Source organism: Squalius cephalus (genome assembly GCF_949319135.1).
Source record: "Squalius cephalus genome assembly, chromosome: 2".
In the NCBI taxonomy this organism is placed as follows: Eukaryota; Metazoa; Chordata; class Actinopteri; order Cypriniformes; family Leuciscidae; genus Squalius; species Squalius cephalus.
In genome coordinates this window covers 39730415-39756701 of record NC_137123.1, presented here as the reverse complement: position 1 = coordinate 39756701, position 26287 = coordinate 39730415, and the positions used below count along the sequence as shown (strand labels likewise).

Sequence of the window (26287 nt, the reverse complement as noted above, 5' to 3'; positions counted from 1 at the left end):
GAGAGAGAAACTGCTGATCGTTAACTCAGCACATGCTATTTGGATTAAAACTAAATCGTATATATATATATATATATATATATATATATATATATATATATATATATATATATATATATATATATATATAAACATGAACTGTTACCTGATTTATGTATAACGAGCGATTCCCTACATTATTAATTTACAGGACATGTGCAAGTCAAGAAGTTCCATGAACGCAAACATTCAAAGCGCACGCCCCGAAAACCAGCGTCTCAGCGCAAATACTGAATTGAATTGTCTTTCACGTCTCTTGCTTGTACTGGCGAATTCAAGTGAACATAGACAGTATATTCAAATAGGGTTCATGCGTTCGGTCTTAAAGGGGCAGCAGTCTTACAAACCTGATGCTGTGTTTTAATGTTAATCAAACAATGGACAAATAAATTACTCACTACTCGACTAAATAGGCTACCTTTTGAAACTTCACAAAAAGGTTAAGGTTTACAAAAATTTAAAAATTACATTTATTCAGTAATGAATAGGCTATGCAAGCTTTTTTTTTTCACATTTGATTGATTACTGTAGTTTTTGTTGTAGTATCAAAATTGGAATCACTGGTGTCTAAACATGTATACCACTGACCCAATCCTCAGCACTGAGCCCTTCTGGAGCTGCTCTAAATATGTGCTGTACTGTTAAATGAAAGATAAAATATGATAGAGCAATAAAATGAAGAGTGAAAGTAGCTCATACAATACATTTTAGCAGGCTTTTAGTAAATGTTAAGCATGAAAATAACTGAAGGAAATATTTATTTGAACAAATTAAGCCAATATATTTGATTTGAATACTTATATGATTTATATTCTTTTGGTTTCTCTACCAATATTTAACAATTACAAATGCAGTGAAAATACAGGTATTGGTTATATGGTATCAGTATCGGCGAGTACCAAAAATGAAAGTATCGGTATTGGACTCGTTCTGGAAAAAGTAGTATTGGTGCATCCCTAATTAATAAACTAATTTACTCAAGAAATCCTCTTAATATGATCCAAATAGCAGTTTTCTTATATCTAGATCTGCAGTGAGTACAAACAAGCAAGTACCTCCATAGCGTCCAGAGAGAGATTACAGGAGATCTCAAACTTCTTCTTCAGGATTTGTTCCTTGATGTTATAAATGCACACAAACTTTGACTGTCCACCTGCAAGAATCGATTCACCATCCGCAGAGTAGCACAAGGAGGTGAAGGACCTACAAATCAGTTAGAGGAAATAAGTGATTAATGCCGTTTTTACATACACATAGGTTCAGAAGGGTAAAAAGTTTATTTGGGGTGGAAATATTTAGGCACCTCAGAATTCATGCTGTTGTTAATTCAGGGAGTCACAAAGCAATACGATTGACAAACTTTAAAGGGATGGTTCGGAGTAAAATCAACCTAGGGTCCTTTGCACCATGACCTCGAGCCAAACACCTCACCCTACCCCACCCCTAACCCCACTTTTTATATAAATATAAATAATATTTTAAATATTTTTTAAATAAAGACAAATGTAACACTAATTTTACATACAGCACAGGGAACATTATATGAATAGGACATAGTGGCAACTGAATATAGAGCAGCATTGTTTGAAATCAAGGGTTTAAAGTTTGTTGCTCAAGTGAAGCTGAACTCCCCTGTACACATTCAATTCACACAGACAGACCGTCACATGCAGAGTAACACGTTCATGCAGGCAACAAATGTGCACTACAGAAGATCTGACAGCTGGATTTGAGCAAGTCTGCAAGATTTGTGAAATTAAATGTTCAGTAGATATTTAAAGATTTGTTTAAAGACATGTATGTATGTGTTAAAGTGCCCTATTGTGCTATTTTAAAGTTCCCTAATGTTGTTTTGGAGACTCCTATGACAGGTTTACATGCATCAAAGGTAAAAAAAACGGTTTAATTTTCTCATAATATACATTTGCACCACCACATTTTCAATGATTCTCAAACGACTCCTCAGACGAATCAGTCTCTCTAAATCCCTCCTTTCTGCGAGCTATTCTGTTCTGATTGGCCAGACAGCGCAGTCTGTTGTGATTGGTTTACCTGCCATAACGTCAGCTCTGCGTGTCCTGAGGCTTCCTACAGCGTAAACTAAACACAGTAGCGAACAATGATGTTGATTTTACCATATCAATGCGAGCGCGAGTCCAATGATGAAACATTGGAAGAATTCATTCAACCAGAACCTCCATCGCAAGGACGACTCGTCTCGAGCAGGACTCAGAGTTTCTCAGTGATACACTACTCAGTTTGAGGTACATTGAATGAGATTGTTGCAACTGTAATTCCTCACCATCAGCATTAACAAGTGCATGTCCATCAACAAACCGATTATTATACTTATAGGCCTACTTATTTATTTACAGAGTATTTTTCTAATTTATTGCAGTGAAAGTGGAAATTATCAATAATGCATACATTAGCCGAGCTCTAGCGTGAATGACTGATGTAACAAATGTGGGTAAAACAAATCTTGCTCCATGCTTAATCTTTCCTCAAAGTAGTGAGAACGACAGACGACCTGCATTAATATACACAGTTTTAGGTAATAGTGGTCCACAACTGATCAGCAGAAGTATTTCAGTAAGACAGTAATAATGTGAGTTAGCAAGAAGCAGGAGACCTACACAATATAAAACTCAAAACTAAGTATTTTGAACATCATCTTTCAAGAGCAAGCGGTTTGCGAATCCTGGATTGAACTCCCGAGGTTTGAGAAGCAGTCATCTGTCAGTAAAACAGGGTATCTGCACATTTTTGATCAACAAATTTAATGACTTTTAAGACCTTTTTAAGACCTTCAAGAATAAAAATTAAGACCATTACCATGGAAAATATATATATATAAAAATGACACTCTAGGGTGTTAAGGTTAACAAAGCACATTTGTATTTGAGCAACAGTGCAAATAGTCTTAATAGCCTTTGGTGGTCCAATTCATGCTTTCGTCAAACATGACAACGAAGCTGCCTTGATTCACACTTGACAGAAGTCCCCTTTTTATGTACTGAACAAGTCCAAATCGAGTAAGAGAAGAGGTTTTGTCCCTGCCACAACTAAATGTTTTTGCACATTCCTCAGGGAACATTGCCCTGAAGTGCTCATGTCTTCGTTGGATGTATAGGAGTGATGTCGGTTAACCGTGTGCAAAACCCACAGCATTTCAGCCTTCAGTGTATTAGTTGGGGAGAATGTAAAATGGTGCCCCAAAGACACCAACGCGGCTGTAATGTTAGCCTCAGGGCCGTAGCCTAGCCATCATTTCAAAAGTGAGGGGGACAGAATAACTACCAAATCTTTTTTCAGGCTTGTTGACAGGTTTTTCCTTAAAGGGGTGATGAACTGAGAAATCAAAGTTTCCTTGAGCTTTTGACATATAAGAGATCATCATACTATAATAATATCCTGTAAGTTTCAGAACTGAAAACTACCTTGTTAGTCCAATAAAAGCTTTTATAGACATCAGGCTCAGCAAACGACTAGTTTTTCAAAGTGGGGAACAATGACGTCAAAGAGGATAAAACACCGCCTCCACAAAAGAAGATCAACGCCTACTTCAACACGGCCTGTTTAGCCCCGCCCACCGATTCGCCCAAACATGCTAAATAACATAGGACGACATGATAATTGCTACCGGATCGAGCTACTTACAAGCAATAAACATGCTGTTGACTAAATATTGTGTAGCGCCTGTTTGTGGAAGAAGACAGTCATAAGCTTCCTTCGGATTCCAGCATGGTTAAACTTTATTAAATCAATCACAATTCCCCGACACGGATCTGCCAGCAACATGTAAGTAACCATGTGTATTCTAATGCCTGATCTGCGATCAGTGATTTCTGTGTAATTATTCAAGTTCAGATATTTCTCTTAAAATCGTTCAATACTGTTTATGCATCAGTGACTAAACGATCAACTTCACATAATTTCTCGTAGTATTATGAAAATAATCTTTTTTTAAACTGTTATTAAATTATATAGCCTACAGAAAGCGATCAAAGAACGATCCCTTTCGCCCAAGCTGTCAATCAAACAGCACAGCGGGAGCCGCGAGAGCTTATCTGGACACTCACCAAACTCGTGATGAAATAATGACACTGTTACACTACACAACGAAGCTCTTACTGTGTATTCACATCGTGTTTGCATTGTGATTTGGTGTAAGCATTTGTGAGAGTGCAAAAATTGCGTTGCAATGATAAGATCTTTATTCACGCGATCAACAGACTGTCTGTCATCTGCATCATGCTGCAACCTTTCATGTGATGGAATAGATTTAAATATAATGCTTTAAACGATACTTTTCACGATTTGTTAATCTCGATAGCTGTAATAGTAAAAACTTAGTAAAAGTTTTCGAGAGAGTTCCTGTAATACTAGCTATTTCATTGCAAGCATGTCAGCCAATCACAGCAGTGGGCGTTTGCACTGCAGTCTCACAGCAGACACGCCCCTTAAAACGGAGCGTTCAAATCTGAGGCAGAAATCAGGCTTGGAAAAATGGCTTTTATTTATAAATTATGACAATTTTTTATGTAAAAATCATACTAACATTATAAGGGCACCCCAGGCAACATTATAAAATAATAAAACAATCCAGTTCATGACCCCTTTAAAGGTGCTGTATGTAGTTTTTAGCGGCCTCTAGCGGTGATGTTTCAGATTGCAACCAATAAGTTTACAAGCGCGTGCTCGAATTTATGAGCGAGCACTGTGGGTACCGGCCAGACTGAGACGCAACCGGACGTAACACACAAAGCATCCCACAACATGCTGGAAACTCAGGTAAACTCCCACTGCAACGTTAAAATAATAGGCTACTTTTATCAGCTTGACGTTGAACTAATGCTCCATGCTCGTACCATGATAAGTATGGAACCCTATCAACCGTGCCGAATTTTGCCACTGCAAGCACCACTTCACATTTTCTTCAGGAAATGTACATTCTAGGTTTGTAGATAAGGTTTCTCCATTATTCAAATGCCCTGCCGATGTTGATCCGTGTTTTTTACCCGAAGTTCGTCCGATTCACGTCTGGCCTTACGAGCTTCAGCAGAAAAAACGTTTTTTGTTGTTTTTTATCAATATGTGGAGTTTGTGTTGGAGTCTGTGTTTTGCTGGGCGCAGGTCGTTTCTTAGTGTTATCAGACATGTCATAAGTTGCATAAGTCATAAGTCCATGTCATAAGTTGCAGTGTCGTCGCTGTTGAGTGCAAAGTCAGTAGGCTAGACGAGGCGAGAGGTTCTGGAGCGCGCATGCAGGTGACGTCACTGGCGGTAAATCCGACCCGGGACCTTCACATAAAAATAAGAATACTTGCTTTCAGAGGTAATAGCAAAACCCGCAAAGTGGATAATTTTAATGTGAGATTACAACCCCTTCACACACAGGCAATAAAAAAATTATTCGTTTTGGTTGAAAAGCTACATACAGCACCTTTAATTGGCTTAAAATGCTATTTATTTTTAAAGCAATACAACAGAAAGAAAGAAATGCAGATGTTCAGTATACCGTATACTTTATAGGCTATAAAAAAAGTATACTTATACTTTATATACTTATGGTAAAATCCTGATCATGTATTTTACTAGTTAATAAAGTAAGCTAATAAAAAGAAAATTTTGTACATTTTAAAGATAAATTCATTAATCTGGTGCACTTAGTCACTCGAATCCACTGTTAAAAATAAATAATCCACCGGCCAACCGCCCAAACCTAACGTTATATTCTCCGATTTAGATATCTGCATCTGATCATTGCATTACAATTATTCAAATGATCAGTGTTAAGCATGATAATATGGTAAAATCACACTGAATTAAGCTGATTTAAAAAATAACATTTACTTAAAATAAAAGTTGTTATTTTGGCAAAATTACATTTCCTTAATAGCCTAGCAGAGTCTTACTAAAACTTTCCAATTGCAAACCTTTTAAAACTACTTCAAACTTTCTAGTTAGGCTTTTTCAAGAGAACTTAGTTTGTAGACAACATTTAGACAAACGTAGACAAATTTTATCTAATTGTAAAGTGTGAACAAATTATGGTAAACATAATCTAACCTAACATTACTGCCTGATTCAAGCAGATAGAGGCTGTTAATGCATGAAAATACAAATTCAGCATTAACAATCACCATGTTTATTCTAATTTGAAGGGCTTCGATAATATATCTGTGAAACTAAAAGATATTACGAATAAAAACAGTTAGTGAATATTTTAAATTTACAACAAAACTTGTTAATTATTCAACAAGAGAAATAGGCTGAGTTATCCGCATTGTGCAACCCAATTCGAATACCACATGAATTATAGATGACAACTTACTTGTAGTGCTTGACTTTTTCGTGAATAAGGAGTGAAGAGTTTTTTTTGCCGTTTTGAACTCATTGCGACCTCTATGAAAATTATTCGGCGCGGCCGCGCAGTTGCGTGCATTTGGGCGTGATGCACGAGTGACTGATTACCATGGAAACGTGAAAGTCACGTATGTAGATAGACTATCCTTGACTTTTTGGATTAAAAATCTCGATGTAGGCAAACAGCTGAATGGGGACAGTTGTTGCCTGACTGTCGCGCTTGTGCTTCCCCCCTTTCATATGCGCGTCAAGGGCTTTGCAGCCCACCGCACTTCGTATACCGTCGTTTTTTTGTAACCAGCCGCTATATTTCTCATCATCGAGCCAGTTATCATTAAATTTGCACTTCCCTATCTTAGCTCGCGTCTGCCACTACACTTCTTCGTCTGTTCGTCTGACAGGCCTACGGAAAACACGTACTGCCCCCTAAATGGTGTGAGATGCCTGTGCAAATAGGCACACGCTACTTTTTACTGTCTTTAGACAGGGACGTGCGCTGGTGAAATGGAAAATACCGGTAGTTTCTCCCGACAAAAGGAGAAACTCCGCCAGATGAAATTTAATGCCACTCTTCAAAAAATAGTGAAATTTAATACATTTTAAGACCTTAAAAAACGTATATTTTATTTAAGACGTTTTAAGACTTTTTAAGGACCCGCGGGGACCCTGTAAAATAAAGGGAACACAGCAAAAGTTTAGGATTATACTGCTGTGGTATCGTGGTAAAGATGAGTTTTAAACACTGATTCTTCACATGCTCGTCCTTGGGCAGTGAAAAAAACTGGCTTTACCTTCACATTGTAGAGCACAGCTTCTCCTCAACATGATGCTATCCAGTATTCACAGGAATCAGCTGACGGTTTGAGGGCGTCCAAGTTTTCCCTTCTGTTTGCGTGCGCAATATGCTAATGTTTCGTCTTGACGTCACAACGAAACGGCTTATGACTCGTTTGAAAAACCATTAATTTAATTGACTCCAGAGTCGACTCTTACTTTTGAAAGACAATAACTTTATATATGGTGCACTTTCAGATTTAAAATTTTGCAGGATGTTTTCATTCACTTAGAGCTATGTTACACTAGCCTGGATGCCTGTAATCATCCACGTCACCAAAGAGCGTTTGGGATGAATTTGTTTACAACAAAGATGACTGCCGCTGGAGAATTGAGATTTCACAAGTTCACACTTACAAATAAGTCAGAGAGAATAAATGCATATTTTAATTCAGTATCATTAAAATGATTGAATTTCATTATAGACTTCAACTCAATATTAATACAATTATTAAAAAATAAGCTCATTTAAAATAAGATTTTTTTTTTTTTTAAAGCATTTTGATTTTTGGCCAAGAGCATTCAGAATTCAGGTTTCAGCCCAAAATTTTCATTTCGGTGCACCGTGCATCCCTACTCTCTATGTGTAGTATGGCTTTTATTACAATTTTTATACAGAATTTGGGGGCGGCAAAAGTCGTGGTCACACTAGACTTTGAGCACGCAAAATTTCTATGGACACTGCAGCGGGCGTAATATGATGTCACACTCTGCTGCGTCTTTATAAAAAAAAACAGTTCAGAATATAATACATCCAAAATGTAAAAATATGCAATCTACTCCACTTAATCTGCGGTAATCCTGCAGATTTATAATTTGCAAAAGTTTTTTAAGCAAAGAGGCCGAGCTGTGACATATCAACCTTCTATTGGTCACACGTCTTCACATGATAGAGATTTGCAGGTGAGAGTTCACCAAGCTTGAATTTTGGAACGCCACGGAATTTTCTGTCTCCTGCATTCACGTACGTATAAATGGAAGTTAATGGACCAAAAAGTGTAATATGACCGTCCCTTTAGATCACCAAAGATTTAAACCCCTAGAGTACTGAATGAAAGAATAGCAATTTGGAGATCATTTCCAAGCCCATCTGCTACTGTCTGACTTACTTTCCCTTGGCAGACTGTTTAGCAGTGATCTTGTCTGTCTCTTTACGTCCCATCTGCAGGTCATGGCGGCCAACAACACAGCCAGTCTGTCCTCCAGTCTGAGGGTTCCAGAATGTGATCTCACCATCCAGACAGGCCACTGCCAACTCTTGACCATCAGGACGATACGTTACAGCCAGTCCTGAATGAGCACAGGTGCAAGACATCTTAAAATAACTTTTCTTTCCAATCCATCTGCTCTATTTCTCTCTGAATAGTTTCACATTAACTGTCACTTTGTGAACTTGCCATCAGAGTTGAGCCTCAGGGTCTCTTTGGTCTGCCAGCTGTCTAGCATGTCCCACAGCCGGACAGTTTTGTCCCATGACACACTGGCAAGCACAGACTGGACTGGGCTGAAGCACAAGTTGCTGACCGGACCCTCATGACCACTGAGCACCTGCACCAACAATAAAGAGTTACAAAGGACTGAATTCTTGGCCTAGACGGAAAATTATGGACCCACTGGGCCAAAAAACATAAGGCCCCGATATACTTCAAGTGAAATCGAACAACAAATTTCAGTAACGTCATTTCCAACAAAACCAGTCCAAACCGAACTTTGTATGGAGTTCGTTTTGGGAGTTCAAAACAGCTTGCCGTAAAAGTTTGCTATGACTGGTAAACACCTTTGTACTACCATTGGTCCGTGGTGATTACATAACAGGTAATAATTCATTCATTCAATAATTAATTTCTCCTGTTCAATCCTTGAATGATTGAAAACATGAACACACTGGAGAGCTGCTTTATAGAAGAAATTGAAGTTGTACTTCTGATGAAATGAGACACTGACACTGTTTTTCATGTTTAATACTGTAAAGATGCTTGATTTTAAAGGCACACTATGCAGTTTCCGTTTTTCTCAAACAGCGATCCCTAGAGTCACAGTGGGAGTACTTGTATGTAACGTTACTGTCGTAAATACCACTCACGCAAAGCCGTCGTTTTCTTTTCTTTGACTCTTCCGACCGCGCTTTCTTCGTCGACTCGGCCGAAGCTGTTAAATTAAGGTACAAATCTTGCATAGTGTGCCTTCTATTGTAAGCAATCTATAGCAGGGTTTCTCAACCTTTTGCCTACTGCGACCCACTTTTTTTTTGCATGCCAGTCATACGACCCACTAACTAAGACTGGAAATAATTCAATAACTGAAATGCCTCTTAGATCTATAGGCTACTACTCCGTAAGCCTATATGTTTATTATAATTAATTTCACAAAAACACAGAAACATTTTCAATAGACAGACTATGAGGCAAACTGATTTTTTTTTTACTCACGTTAATGTGACACTTGAGTAAAAAAAATCAGTTTTGAAACATTTTTATTCATAAAAATAAATCATGAGAACATGAACTTCATCACTGCATTTGCAGGAATTGTAAAATATTTTTTCTTATTAACTCATGAAGTAGCCTAACGCAATATTTTTACTTAAAAACTTTTACTTTAAAAAAGCCAAAGTAGCGCATTTTAAAATAAAATTGACTTTAATCAAACCACGGATCCGTGATAAGTTTTGTGATCTGTCGTTTGATTAAAGTCAATTTTATTTTAAAATGCGCTACTTTGGCTGGCTCTGATATAGCTGGAAGGCAGCATATTATTGAAGCGGGAATAAACATCACAATCTGATTATCTGCTTCTATGACGACAAGCAGAGTTAGTGTCCCAGTCACACCACTGAGAAGTTACACATACGGTGTTTCACTCAATTGAGGCTAAAGCAAATGTTATTTGATTACTCACTCACTCTTGAGCGTCTGGCGCGAGTGATTTCAATTCAATGTAAAGACGCGTTTACGCGCGCCTAGAGGTCCTGCGGCGCGAATGAGGCGTTTAGCGCAGCGCGGCGCGGGCGCGTCCAGTTCGCGCGAACACGAGATAATGCATCTGTCTTTTCTATCATTTCACTGTAGCTCAGCATCGCGATGTAAAGTTAACGTTATTACAGCAGCAGTAAAACTGGGCCATTTAATTTGGCCATTCATAAATAAGTGTTTTGACATGTCTAGCCGAGTGGCACTATCCATGGTACTGGGAGGGAGATTTAATTCTTGCGCCTATTGTGAAGCCCATTTATTAGCTGTGCTAGTGAACACAGAAGTCTTGCGACCCCCTATAGAATTATCAACGACCCACTTGTGGGTCGTGACCCACCGGTTGAGAAACCCTGATCTATAGTATACAGTGCTACATAAATAAACGTCACGTGAATTGCAGAGCTTTCCATGTTGTTATGATCTGATGCTATTCTTATGCTTTTTTTTAAATGCTTGCTGTTTTCTCAAATTTGTTGTGTTTATTTTGTTAAGAGAAGAAAGCGTGCAGCACATATTTACATATTCATCTAAACACTGCTCTCACCAGTGTGGGAGGCGTCGGATGTTCGCTAACAGAATATCACTGTTCACATATTTCAAACTTCTTTTTACCCTAGCGAAGAACGAAAAAGAACTTTGCAGCAAGTATATCAGGGCCTTATTTCAAACCTAATGTTTAGCTAACCAGTAACTACAGTATCATTTCTATTTTTACACCATTTAAAGACAAAAAAGCTGTTTATTGATATAAACTGGAGGAAAAAAAAAGATATTACACCTCTAGCAGTCGTCCAGTCTGCATGGACCAAAGGAAGATCTCAAAGGAGTCCTGAGAACCTGCACACACCAACTCCCCACTACTGTCCACTGCCAGAGAGGAGAACTGGGCTGGTTGTGGTGATGTCATGGTACGGAAGTTCCGGTATCTGAGAGAACAGAGTTTAGCACACAGAGTTTATTTTTTAATCTGTACCCAGAAATATAGATCTATCTACAGATGAAACTCAAAAAATTTGAATATCGTGCAAAAGTTCGTGTATTTCAATAATTCAAATTAAAAGGTGAAACTAATATATTTAGTATATATAACTATATACATATGCATGATTATACTTTTCAGTGGGCCGACATTTCTGTATTTAAAATCTTTTTTTTTTTATTGATTTCATGTAATATTCTAAATTTCTGAGATTTTGAATTTGGGGTTTTCATAAGCTGTAAGCCATAATCATCAAAATTATAACTTTTGCATGATATTCAGATTTTTTTGAGTTTCACCTGCATCTATCTGCAAGTTATTTTTGTTTTCACAAAGTCTGAGAGTATCTCAGACGCTTAAAGATTGGTCTACTTTTGACTCACAATGGATTCAACTCAATTTCGAACATGGGACTAATAACAAAGATGGACTTGTTTATCAGTGATGCACCATAATGATTTCTTTACAGAAAATTTTTCTTTAGCCAAAACCCAAAAATAAAGTTTGTTTAATAATCAATTAATTACTCAAATTTATTTAATAATAAACTCAAATAAAAACTTTTTACAGAAGACCATTTACATATAAACTTTTCTACTCCAATTCATTGTTGAAATATAAAAAATTTAAATTGTCTGCCATTAAAAAAAACAAAAAAACTTAAATGCCATTACTTAAAGGTCCCGTTCTTCGTGATCCCATGTTTCAAACTTTAGTTAGTGTGTAATGTTGTTGTTAGAGTATAAATAATATCTGTAAAATTATAAAGCTCAAAGTTCAATGCCAAGCGAGATATTTTATTTAACAGAAGTCGCCTACATCGAACGGCCCGTTTGGACTACATCTCTCTACTTCCTTCTTTAATGTCGTCACTAGAACCGTTTTTTGACTAACCTCCGCCCACAGGAATGCTCCCTCAACTCTACCGAAATTCGTTTATGTACTTGCACACTTCTTATAACTTACTGTGTTTACTCAGTTCTTACGGTGATTTTCTGAAGTAAAACTGACGCTTCATCTTTTGTGTGATGTACAACAAACTTTATTAAACTCATCAGTATATGTTTGATCATCATTCAGACAGCAGACTTGTAGGCTATTAATAAATAATGGATACATACAAGCAGATGACAAATACGTTATAATAACCGTAATTAAACTACTAAACTATACCTGTTTCATCTCTATACAGCACTCTGACTCTGTAGGCATTATTGTCCGACTCGAAATGAACACTGTTACTGAGAGTTTCTGATATTATCATCATTCCTGAGATGAAATTGTCCTGAGAAACTGAGCGCGAGCTCGTGAGGCTCCGCCCCCTGTGTCGTGCAGCAGCAGCTTATTTGCATTTAAAGGGCACACACTAAAACAGAGCGTTTTTCTGAGCCCCAAAAAATGACAAATTAAACATGCTGTAAAAAATGATCTGTTGGGTATTTTGAGCTGAAACTTCACATACACACTCTGGGGACATTAGAGACTTATTTTACATCTTGTGAAAAGGGGCATAATACGGGACCTTTAAAAAGATTAACTAAAAATAAAATGAACATCTAATAGTGCATATATTAAGCCAATGCCCCTCTCTAGAGTTGTTTTTCTAGAGAACTAAGGAGCTAGGGGAGGGCGATATGGCAAAAATATCATATAACCTGTATTTTCTTCCTGTTTTCGGTAGTCCACAGTAATCGATTGTCGAGTTCACGCGCGTGATCATAGGTAACTAAACCTATGCGCGTGAACTCGACAATCGACTACTGTGAACTTCGACCGAAAACAGGATGTAAATACAGGTATGTGCGCTGGCTGAATTAACATCACTTTTATTAAGATCTTTCACATCTACTGCAGTCAGATTCACACGTGTTCACTCTGAAGGAATCACTCACATGGCTGGGCACTTGTAATGACACATCAAGGATGTTAAGAGGCTAAAAGCAGGTTTAAAGCTTGCCCCATTGAAGTCAACAGGGTGCAAATTTTAAAAAGAGGATAACAAGGTGTAGGCAACACCGATTTTTGTCGTTGTTCTCTGTACTGACAATGAAAATGAGCTCAATGTTAAAATTGACCGGAGTTCTCCTTTAAGACCGGCACGTGATGCCTCTAATATACACGCACCAGATTTTCTCTCAAATGTTTGCTTTCACTTTAGACATAACCAACTCGGTTTATGTAAACCTTGTGTGTATTTGACAATATTAGCGCAATTAAGACTCGAAAGATAACAGTCCAGTAACCAGGCACTGTTTGACAGGCTTTTAGTGCCTGTGCAATTCGGGTTTATGCGGTCAGAAAAGTGCATGTTAGAACAGCGCATCAGCACGCGAATTAAATGTTTAACCAGCAAGGCTTTAAAGCACATGCAAATAATTAACTTTTGTGAATTGCAGTGTCCCGTACCTCTGCATTAACATGTGATGTGAATGTACGTCACGTTGTAGCTACAGTTGAGCATATGTTGAGAAGGAAGCACCAGAACTGCAACTGATAGAATGCACTGTAGCACGATACTATGATATTTCTTCAAAAGCAGATCGGAGACATTTTAATCGTCCACGATCAAAAACTGTGATATCACACACCCCTATGAGCTATGGTCATTTAATGGCTTTCCTGAGGTAAATGTAACGTTATGTGACATCGTTTATAAGCTGTTTATTGACTTCTTTCTGCAGTTGAAACACTGAGTGATTACAGGAGACATGATACATTTCACAAAATGAACAACATGATACCTGTGCAGGTCAAATGCTCTGACAGTGCCATCTAGTGAGGCGCTGACCACCACAAAGCCACTGGAAGTGAAGGCAACATTGGTGACACTGCTGGAGTGTTCAGTGAACGTCACAAAACAGAGGCTACTGTTGGTGTTCCACACTTTTACCTGGAAAGTAGCAGTTTAACTTAATCTCTCACTTATTTATTCTCTCAATAAAAACCTAGCGTTAGAAGACTCACCTTCCCATCATCCCCTCCAGTAACAAGATACTGACCATCAGGTGAATAAGCCAAAGAGTTCATGTTATTGAAGTGTCCTTGCTGTTTGAAAACATAGGACTCACTCTGCCATTCCCAAACCAGCAGCTGGCCCAGACCTTTAATACAGAACAGACGCAAGAAATAATAGCAAAGGATAGCACACTGTTGTGCTCTTAAGAAATAGACCTGGTTGTAAGAATAATACCTGAACAACCAAAGCCAATCCAGTCACCAGTGGGGTTCATAGCAATGGTAGAAATCCTCTGATCTGAAATACTAGATGTGAATTCAATAAACAATTCAATAAACAGCATGGAATAAATTCACAGCAACGTAGTCACAAACAATAGTGGTTGAGACTGAAGATAGATGAAAATCGAAATCCAAGACACACTGGAGGTTGAAGCTGGGTAAAAATGCACAGACCTTCATTTAGGCAATTTTTATATAAAGATTCTTAAAACCTCAAGATCTTTTACTTGAAACGAAATGCAGCTTTCTATTAAGATGTCCTTGTAAGGCTCCACACAATAACATTATGTGAACAGTAAAGTCCGATTCACAAAAAAATGGCTCTTATGAAATTGTCTTTTTAAAGAACCACAAAAAAAAAAAAAAAAACCTCAAGAGACTTTCTTAACTCTTCAAAAAAAGCTGCGACACATAATATGTAAGATTTACTTCAATCGTAATTCACACAGAAGTTTTTTTGTTTGTGCTGATTATTTTGTTAAATAAACAGCAAATTAACTGCACAGTTTGGGCTCTGTTGTTCATTTTTAAAATGTATATTCTTGTAACATACCAAGTTAGAAGGTTCCCTGAATAATTTACAACATTAGCTGAAATATCATTGTTTTTCTAAATGTAAGTAAAAAGGGCATCATAACTGAAATATGCCCAAAATACAATTCAAATCGAGAGCTCAACCGCAATTGCATCATCCCAACTGGAAATATAATTTGACAAATATTCACTTGAAATATGGCAAACCTGAGTGAGTGAATGAGGTCAAATTCTGGCATCTCATGCAGGTGGAAAGCTCCAGATGCGAAGCCGGTCACAAGAATGTGTGTTTTCTTGTGGAAGGCAGCCGCTGTCAAATTGTTGAAATCCCCTTCCTTGTTAAAATAGTGTCTGTTTAAATGCAATATTAGAAACGCATCTTTGCATGTTATTATACACACAAGAGCTTTTTCCATGCTCTACAATAAGTTTAAAGGCCTGTTCAGACCAACACAAATGTTCAACATGAAAATTCAGCCCAGTTTTCGCATGTAATTTGTCTGTTCAGAATAAACACTCTTTGACAGTAGTGGTGCTTATGGAAGCACAGAAACAGCGGTACACAAGGAAAGCGGTTTGTTATGCTCATCAAGATGCTAACATACACCAGTTCATTTTTCCCCCCTTTTTATAAATTTTCTTATGTTTGGTCATAATTGCCTTTATGTGTTCATTGTTCAAAATATTGCAGAATACAAATCCGAATCACATATACTAATTAACATATAACGTCATCTAGCAACATTAAGCAACTTTTTGAGCAGGCTTTAACAATGTGAAGTAGTTAAAGCCTGCTCAAAGTTGTAGTTGGCAATTTGCAAGTAGTTGGCAATTGTGATTAAAACACCTCTTTGTAAAAAATTCCATCATGCAAATCGTTTGTTTTAGTTTTAAAAGGTGCATTAACTGCTGTTCATTCAAATTAAAATGATGTTCGCACCTTATTTTTGCATAACATTAGTCTTGGTGTGAACAGGCCTTAAGAATTGACCAAAAGATTGAAGAGATAAGGATAGTTTGGGAGAGATAAACTGACAAACTCACTTGCTCCTCAGTGAATAGTGAACGTTTTTGATGCCTTCCACCTCTTTGGGTGTTTCTGCGCTTCCTTTAATCACATCATCCTCGCCTACAATTTCCACAATATCATCATCATCATCATCTTTTTCCTCCCCTACTTCATCTCTGCTTTTTTTCTCCTCCTGCATCTTCTTTCTCTCAGAGTATTTTGGTCCCTTCCGTAAGCCCTCGAGCTCAGTGTCACTTTCCCATACACACAAAGTGCCCTCCTGGCTCACTGTGTACATCTGTAAAAACAAGTGAAAAGCAACTTAAAGGTGCCACATTTAAGCACAGGTATGTCATTAGAGCACAGCTAAAACAAAGTAATTTCAGTGTTCCTTTCAAACTCAGTCCCTCATAACACTACACGAAAGCTTTCAAAGACTAGGTTTGTTATAAACTAAAGTTTTGAATATTATAGATAATGAAAGAGAAATCCTCCCACATGCAATTCCATATTGAGAGTGATCAAGTCCTATTAAAAGAGCTAGCAAATGAGCGGATTAACTGAACAAGATATACTACACTGAAAAATGTGGTGCAGAAACTATTTTCACTTAATTGTTAGTTAAATTTCACAAATAATTACAAAGAAACACCAAGTAACATCTAATTAAATGTGAAACTTTGTATAGTATAGTAATAGTATTTTCTTGTAAAACACGCTCCAATAATCTGTTTTATTTACAACTTTCCAAAAAAATATTTTTTACAGTGTACACCAGGGTTTCTTGTGTGGGTCAGTTCAATTGAGGATGGTTATGATGTGTAGCTTATAAAATTAAAAAGTATTACTTTGAAAGACACTGACATTACATGACATTTTCTGAAAAGAGAAATGTTTAAAACAAAAATTTGGTTAAAATGGAACCACTTCCCAAACCAACTGGTAGGTTCTGTTTGGGAAGAGTCTAGTTTTGTAGTATTGCAATGTTGCTGAACTGCAAGAAAAAAATGCAATGAATTAACAATCTATTACGACTTCTTCATGTTTAATATACAACAATACGTTGCAAAATACTCTTGACCCGATAAAATCGTAAAGAAAGGGCTGCTAGTTGATTTACCCATATGCTACACAAATGCAGCAGACACTTTTTACAAACTTACATCCAAGCTGTCCTTCTCAAAGAAACAGCCCACTATGATGTCCTTATGACCCCCAAGCGAGTAGTAGATGAGATTCGCCCATCTTTCTGCTCCAAAGATCCAAGTGGTCATGTCCTTGCTACCAACAGCAAAGCACCTAGTTATCAGAGAAGGAGAGTGAGAGTGTAACTGGTTACAGAGTGGTAAAATACAGTCCAAGAATTGTTTGCAGTGTGTTATATATCAAACACATTACTAAATACCGTGGGAAACCAGTATGTAAAAATGGACAAACACAAAACATGTGATTTATATTTGTTATCGCACTGAAATAAAAGAAAGAAAGTATAAATCGCACTGTAACAAAACGACTGCTGTGAGGCAGCATTCATACATCAAAGGAAAGAATATAGAAAAAATATTTTACGCACTTGGAATCATCCGTCCAGTCGATACAAGTCGTCTCATCAAATGGTCCATAATAACTCTTTTCTAATGCAAATGCATTAAACTCTCTGTTTTTTCCAGGCGCATCATACATTAGAGCCACATTTTTCTTTGTTATTACAAATTTCCTATAAAAAAATTAAAGGAACATGAAATAAGAGCTACTCATGCATAAAGTCATATTGTGTAGATAAAAAGCACTGTGTGCAGGTGTGTAATAGCTGACCTTCCATCAGGGGAGAAGGACACACTGTGAACAGGATTATGGAAGTGATGATGGTAAAGTACTGCCCGAGTGACCAAGCTGACCAGTATGGCTGCTCCATCTGAAACACATTCATCAAACGGTGTTAAACTCAAAACTTTCTTGGCATAAAAAATAACCAACAAGCTGTAATGCCACATTTTTCCAACTTAGACATTGGAGTCCAAAATTACGCTTGTTCTATGGTTCCATTTTCTCATTCATTACATTGTTTTTCCCTTACAAATGATATTATTAGCATCATAATTTGAATGAAAAGCTAAATATTAGAAATCATTTCAATATTTCTTAGTATTTGGTACACCTCCCTTTTTCTTGAAAGGGTTAGTTCACCCTAAAATGAAAATTATGTCAGTAATTACTCACCCTCATGACGTTTCAAACCCGTAAGACCTTGGTTTGTCTCCGGAAAAAAATAATGAAGATTAGATGAAATCTGAGAGCTTTCTGTCCCTCCATTGACAGCAACGTCATTGCAACTTTCAAGGTCCAGAAAGATGGTAAAGATATAGTTAAAATAGTCCATGTGACTACAGTAGATCAACTTTTTGTGCAAAAAAAAAAAAAAAAAAAACTAAAATAACTACTTTATTCAACAATTTCTTCTCTTCCATGTCATTCTCCTACATGATTGGAGTAGTGTAAACAGTGCAGCGTTTCTGGGTTCTATGTCAGAACGTCGGCTCATTACTGGCCAGCTCCTCCGTCAGCATCACACACGACCAGCGTCGGCCAATAGTGAGCCGACGTTCTAACGTAGAACCCAGAAGCGCTGCACTGTTTACCCTACGTCAACAATGTAGGAGAATGATGTGGAAGAGAAGAGATTGTTGAATAATGTTGTTATTTTGGGGGGGGTTTGCGCACAAAAAGTATTCTCGTCACTTCATAATATTAAGGTTGAACCACTATAGTTACGTGGACTATTTTAACGATGTTTTAACTACCTTTCTGGGCCTTGAATGGCTGCTCTGTCAAGTCTTCGTCATTGGTTAGGAACCTGGGTGTGCTCTCTGATACCAATCTTTCATTTGAAAGCCACGTTTCTAGCATCTGTAAAATCGCATTCTTCCATCTTAAAAATATATCTAAATGACGACATATGCTTTCAATGAAAAATGCGGAACAGTTCATGGCCTCATGGCTAGATTATTGTAATGCTCTACTGGGTGGTTGCCCTGCATGCATAATAAACAAAGTCAAGTTGGTCCAAAATGCAGCAGCTAGAGTTCTCACTAGAACCAGAAAGTATAACCGTATCAGCCCCGTTCTGTCAACACTGCATTGGCTCCCTATTAAACATTGTATACATTTTAAAATATTGCTGATTACTTACAAAGCACTAAATGGTTTAGCTCCCCAGTACTTGAGCGAGCTCTTAATGCATTATAGTCCTTCACGTCTACTGCGATCTCAAAATTCTGGCCAGTTGATAATACCTAGAATATCGAAATCAGCTGCAAGCGGCAGATCCTTCTCCTATTTAGCACCTAAACTTTGGAACAGGCTTCCTAACATTGTCCGGGAAGCAGACACACACTCAGTTTAAATCTAGACTAAAAACACATCTCTTTTACCTGGCATTCATATAGAACATTATACATTTCTATTATGGAAATCAGTTAAATGATTATTAGGCTGCATAGATTAGGTCAGCCAGAACCAGGGACACTTCCTGTACTCATTACATCATAAGAAGAATGGCATCTATGCTAATGTTAGTCTTTCTGTTTATTCCGAGGTTTACTGAAGTCAGCCGGATCCGGGCCGTATCCAGATCAGAAGGTGGACCTGCAACTGGTCCCATCCACAACGTATCCCTGAAATACCAGCCTCATCAGCCCTGTGAAGGCCTCATCGACACGACAGCCATCTGCACTGATCCTCAACAAACCCGTCTCCATACCGGCGTGATGACTCCGATCTTCAACCAGATGGAACTGGATAATATTCTGAATGTTCCGATCCAATCTGACTTTTGACCTGTAATGCTGCCTGGATCATAATCATACACTGTTCGCTCGTTGGCCAGAGGAGAACTGGCCCCCTGACTGAGCCTGGGTTCTCCCAAGGTTTTTTCTCCATTCTGTCACCTTGATGGAGTTTTGGTTCCTTGCCACTGTTGCCTTGGCTTTTGGCTTGCTTAGTTGGGGACATTTAATATTCAACAATATTATTGATCTGCCTTACTTAAGGTGGACGATGACGCAATTTTCTTCTAACATCAAAGAAACAACTTCTAAAAAACAAACTTTGTTGTATTATTTTCATGTTATCACTGTGAAGCTGCTTTGATACAATCAGTATTCTAAAAAGCGCTATATAAATAAAGATGACTTGACTTGAAAGTTGCAATGACGTTGCTGTCAAAGCTCTCAAATTTCATCAAAAATATCTTAATTTGTGTTCCGAAGATGAACAAAGACTTAACGGGTTTGGAACGACATGAGGGTTAGTAATTAATGACAGATTAAGATTGATTTTTGGATGAACTAACCCTTTAAGTAGCATATACTTGAGCCGGCATGAACGCCACAAGTTTGTGTTAAAACCTGATTATCTATGTTATTCAGCATGATCTGAAAATGTTACGAAAACCTTGTGCTTCTTTGGAAGCAAGGAAATCTGGGAGATAACATGGTCGATGTCAAAATTTTGCTAACTTGATTACTGACACAGAAAAGGTGCAGGATCATCAATATTACATTTTATTAGCATTTTATATTAAACAATTTCTTTGTTTCATAACCTTTACTCTTATTTCTCAGGATCAAATATGAATTTGGATTATTTTCAAAAAGGACTTTTTTTGAACAAGTTTTGAACACAGTCATGTTCATGACAGAAAAAAAAATACGCATGGAGAATGGTGGACTTTTCAATACCTTCATCTATAAGTATGGCAAGATTCCCATCTGGAGAAACTCCAAAACAGGTGATGTTCTTTGTGGTGGACACTGGTAAGGTTTCTGATCGGTTACTGAAGAAATACGAAAAATAACATTCCTCAGCTGAAATCAGCATAACTTTCGCTTGTAAATGAGAGTGTTTTCAACTCACTTAGACTGGGCTATGAAATCAGTTTGTTTCAACGTTATGAAATAGAAATACTCACTTTTTCATATCAAAGACGGAGATGCGGTTCCCAACAGGACTGATGACAGAATTCCCATCTTTAGAGAAAGACAGGTTCCCGTGGCGATAAAATGCCCCTAATAAGTTGGAAAACTAGAAGAAAATGCGAAATGCGGAATCAGTCCAAACGTTCTCTTTCAGGCATGCACATAATAAAAACAATTAATTGTCGCTTTTATTTATTTAGTATATATTATGAAATATTTATCAACAATCGTAAACCGGCAGGCAAGATCTCACTAAAAAATATATAAGGAACAGCAATACAATTATTCACAGGAAGAACATCACGAATAAAATAGCGTCTGTCATACCTTGTATGCAAACTTCATGTTTTTTGAGATATTACGTTATGGATGAACCATTAAACATCAAAAACCCATCATTCTACACGTGAGAACCTCTAAATACATGAACGCACATGTGTGCAAGATCACTTCTTCTTCTTCTTCTTGCTATCTTACGGCGGTTGGCATCCAGCTTATTGGTGCATTTCCGCCACCTTCTGCTCCGGAGTGTGAATCAGAAAATAGGTTTACAGACTAAATCCCCCTCCCCCACTCACACACACACACACCTCATCCCAGTCATTCTGCACAATAATAATAATAACAATTATTATTATTAATCATGACAACAGCAATATTTATACTTTTAACCCTCCTCTATTCTTCATATCCTATTAAAAACCCATATTTCTCTTAAGAAAGTCATAAGAATTCTAGTCTGAACCCTATCACTGCTCAATAACCCTTTTAATGTAATGTACTGAACTCCCATCTCCCTCAGCTTATTCCTCATCATCTCTCTCTGAGCTCCATATCTACTGCATCTCGAAACATATGCTCTACAGACTTCTCTTCCTGGCACCCATCACATAGCAGTATTATGTTTCCCTATCAACTTAAGCGTTTTATTTAATAAACAATGTCCCAATCTTAACCTAGATATCACCATTTCTTCTCTCCTATTTCCACTTCCAACCCTTGTATCTTTAATTTCCCTTTTGATATAAGTGTCTCCCTTTCCCCTCTCTATCCCACCTTTCTTGCCACTTTTGATTTATTTTCTCCCATATCACACTTTTAACCTCTGCTTTAATACTAACTTGCATTTCTATATTTCCTTTTGTTAATGCCCTTTTTGCTAATTTATCTGCCATTTCATTCCCCCTTATCCCTACATGTCCCGGGCGGTACCCATATAAACTTTACCTGTCTACCTTGATTTACTATTCTTGTTACTGACTGGGGTACTTCAAACAGAATATCTTGACGACTTTTGGATTTGAATGACCTTAAGCTTGTTGAAACTGATGATGAATCTGAGCATACCAAAACTTTGTTCTGTCGCGTTCTTTCTACCCATCTTAATGCAATTAATATTGCCAGCATTTCCACTGTATATACCCCTAATTAAGTTGGCTTGAGAGAGCCAACTTACTGATATTGTATTTAAACTTATTATTAAGTTGGCTTGAGAGAGCCAACTTACTGAAATCCTATTTAAACTTATTATTATTAAGTTGGCTTGAGAGAGCCAACTTACTGAAATCCTATTTAAACTTATTATTAGTGGTGCTTGCTGAAAGCAAGGCATATTGTTCTCTTGCATACTTATTATTATTAGTGGTGCTTGCTGAAAGCAAGGCATCACTATTGTTATCCTCCATACTTATTATTAGTGGTGCTTGCTGAAAGCAAGGCATCACTATTGTTATTACTCATACTTATTAGTGGTGCTTGCTGAAAGCAAGGCATCACTATTGTTATTGCTCATACTTATTAATGGTGCTTGCTGAAAGCAAGGCATCACTATTGTTATTGCTCATACTTATTAGTGGTGCTTTTCAAAGCAACACTATTGTTATTGCTCATACTTATTCTGGACAAAAGTTTGGCGCGTAACTCGCCCCACACCGTACGATGTTCGCACAGCGGACGAAAAAGCGGCCAAAAAAGTCCCATTGACTTAACATTGGGCATTCCAAAAAATTCAAATCCAAACCGACGTTTTCACACACACAGACTCCAAAGGGCCTGACACCCTTGCGTCTCTCCCTCTCTCTCTCCCTCAGAGGATTTATATTATCAAGCAACCAATAAGTAATGGCCTAAAATCTTCATAGCCACACCCTAGCAACCAGTTTCAGCACCCTAGCAACCACTAAGAGCTCCCTAGCAACCACCCTAAACCAATAAATAATTAAAAAAAAAATTTGTTACATTTTTTAAAGCAATATCACACTCGTAGCCTTGTGATATTGCTCCATGCTTGTGCATATTCGGCCCTGCGGCCTCGTGCCATACTGAAGGCACTCGTTATTAAAGATTTTAAGAACTCTGTAAAAACTCCATAGTAACCATCTTTGACAACTACCTACCACCTAGTAACACCATAGCAACTACCAAACATACCTTAGCAACCACCCTGAACACCCTAGCAACATCTAGAAACGCTCTAGTAACCACCAAAAATACCAGAGCAACCACCCAGAACACCCTAGCAACTGCTTAGCAACCACCCAGAACACCTAGCTACCACCTAGAACACCCTAGCAACTGCCTAGCAACGCCCTAGCATCCACCCAGAATACCATAGCAACTGCCTAGAAACACCATAGCAACCACCCACAACACCCTAGCAACCACCTAGCAACCACCCACAACACCCTAGCAAACACCTAGCAATGCCCTAGCAACCACCGAGAATACCCTAGCAACCGCCTAGCAACCACCCAGAACACCTTAACAACTGCCTAGCAACACCATAGCAACCACCCAAAATACCCTAGCAACTGCCTAGCAACACCCTAGCAACCACACAGAATACCCTAGCAACCGCCTAGCAACACCTTAGCAACCACTCAGAACACCCTAGCAACGCCCTAGCAACCACCCAAAATACCCTAGCAACCGCCTAGCAACACCTTAGCAACCACTCAGAACACCCTAGCAACTGCCTAGCAACGCCCTAGCATCCACCCAGAATACCATAGCAACTGCCTAGCAACACCATAGCAACCACCCAGAACACCCTAGCAACCACCTAGCAACGCCCTAGCAACCACCAAGAATACCCTAGCAACCGCCTAGCAACCACCCAGAACACCTTACCAACTGCCTAGCAACCACCCAGAACACCTTAGCAACTGCCTAGCAACCGACCTAGCAACCACCCAGAACACCTTAGCAACTGCCTAGCAACCACCCAGAACACTTAGCAACTGCCTAGTAACCACCCAGAACACCTAGCAACTGCCTAACAACCACCCAGAACACCCTAGCAACTGCATAGCAACGCCCTAGCAGCCAGTTTCAGCACCCTAGCAACCACTAAGAGCTCCCCAGCAACCACCCTAAACCAAAAAAAAACATTTTTTTTTTATTTATTTTTTTTAAAGCAATTTTACTCTCGTGGCCTTGCGATATCGCTCCATGCTTGTGCCTATTCGGCCATAGGCACGAGGCCGCAGGCCGAGTGCCGTACTGAAGGCACTCGTAATTAAAGATTTTAAGAACTCTATAAAAACTCCATAGTAACCATATTTGACAACTACCAACCACCTAGTAACACCATAGCAACTACCAAAAATACCTTAGCAACCACCCTGAACACCCTAGCAATGTCTAGAAATGCTCTAGTAACCACCAAAAAACTCTAGCAACCACCCAGAACACCCTAGCAACTGCCTAGCAACCACCCAGAACACTTAGCAACTGCCTAGTAACCACCCAGAACACCTAGCAACTGCCTAGCAACCACCCAGAACACCCTAGCAACTGCATAGCAACGCCCTAGCATCCACCCAGAATACCATAGCAACTGCCTAGCAAGCCCATCGCAACCACCCAGAACACCCTAGCAACCACCTAGCAACACCCTAGCAACCACCAAGAATACCCTAGCAACTGCCTAGCAACCACCCAGAACACCTAGCAACTGCCTAGCAACCACCCAGAACACCCTAGCAACTGCCTAGCAACACCTTAGCATCCACCCAGAATACCATAGCAACTGCCTAGCAACACCATAGCAACCACCCAGAACACCCTAGCAACCACCTAGCAACGCCCTAGCAACCACCAAGAATACCCTAGCAACTGCCTAGCAACCACCAAGAATACCCTAGCAACTGCCTAGCAACCACCCGGAAAATGCTAGCAACATGCTAATCATGTTAGCATCATGCTACCAACATGCTAATCAAGCTAGCATAATGCTAGCAACATGCTAATCATGTTAGCATCTAGCTAAAAACATGCTAGCAACATGCTAATCATGCTAACATCTTGTTAAAAGCATGCTAACAACATGCTAATCATGCTAGCATCATGCTACCAACATGCTAATCATGTTAACAACATGCTAATCATGCTAGCATCATTCTAACAACATGTTAATCATAATAAATCATGCTGGAATGTGTTAAATCGTAGTAAATCATCTTAGAAACATGGTAAATCGTGGTGAATAATGTTAAAACGTGGTATATCATGGTATCACGACATATTAATTGTGTTAGCATCTGCCCAAGTGCGAATTTTGCCACTGCAAGCACCACTTCACATTTTCTTCAGGAAATGTACATTCTTGTTAGTGGTGCTTGCTGAAAGCAAGGCATCACTATTGTTATTGCTCATACTTATTATTATTAGTGGTGCTTGCTGAAAGCAAGGCATCACTATTGTTATTGCTCATACTTATTATTCTTCTTCTTATTATTATTCCACACAAAGTTTGGCGCGTAACTCGTCCCGCACCGTTTGTCACAGATCCATGAATGAGGTGTCAAATCGACCGGCTCATTGAGGAGAGGTGTGCTATGACTTTTATAAGCGATCGGGGGTGCGGTGTTCGCCCCAGGGGCGAAAAAGCGGCCAAAAAAGTCCCATTGACTTAACATTGCAACAAACTTTGAGCACTCGTAGCTCGGAGCGAGGATTTCGCAGAAACGTGTGATTTGCCACATTTGAAGAGGCTAACAGGCTCTGTAAGAACATACCTCACAATGGGGTAAAAGTTGCACCCCTGGGGGGCAGGAGCTGCCCAAAGTTGCCCCATTGACTTACTATGGGGAAGGAACGTCCCGTGAAACACACATGCTTTTCCCACTATGGTAAATTGCATAGGGATTTTCTATTGAACGTAGCTCTGGATCACAGTGTCATAGAGACAAGGGGGCGGGCTCATTTTACTCAGACGACCAATCAGTCTCTCAGGCTCATTGTGAAGCTATCAAGCCACGCCCTAGCAACCATTTAGAGTACCTTAGCAACAAGTCCCATAGACTTCCATTGAAAGAGATCAAAGGGATATCTCCGG

General features: G+C 38.6%; 1 protein-coding gene across 1 annotated transcript in view; it reads right to left on the bottom strand.

The window, feature by feature from the left end:
- The window catches only part of pwp2h (PWP2 small subunit processome component), a 31069-nt gene extending 9640 nt beyond the window's left edge, over positions 1-21429 (bottom strand). Inside the window, exons 1-15 of the mRNA XM_079851597.1 lie at positions 21277-21429; positions 20943-21055; positions 20713-20807; positions 17789-17888; positions 17547-17690; positions 17137-17272; positions 16009-16271; positions 15172-15315; positions 14384-14454; positions 14158-14294; positions 13935-14083; positions 10993-11140; positions 8640-8790; positions 8352-8532; positions 1095-1242 (exon numbers count right to left, since the gene is read on the bottom strand). Coding sequence (XP_079707723.1) covers positions 1095-1242; positions 8352-8532; positions 8640-8790; positions 10993-11140; positions 13935-14083; positions 14158-14294; positions 14384-14454; positions 15172-15315; positions 16009-16271; positions 17137-17272; positions 17547-17690; positions 17789-17888; positions 20713-20807; positions 20943-21055; positions 21277-21294 — 1998 coding nt within the window. The 5' untranslated portion in view covers positions 21295-21429. The remainder of the gene's footprint in view (positions 1-1094; positions 1243-8351; positions 8533-8639; positions 8791-10992; positions 11141-13934; positions 14084-14157; positions 14295-14383; positions 14455-15171; positions 15316-16008; positions 16272-17136; positions 17273-17546; positions 17691-17788; positions 17889-20712; positions 20808-20942; positions 21056-21276) is intronic.
- Positions 21430-26287: the final 4858 nt, after the last annotated feature.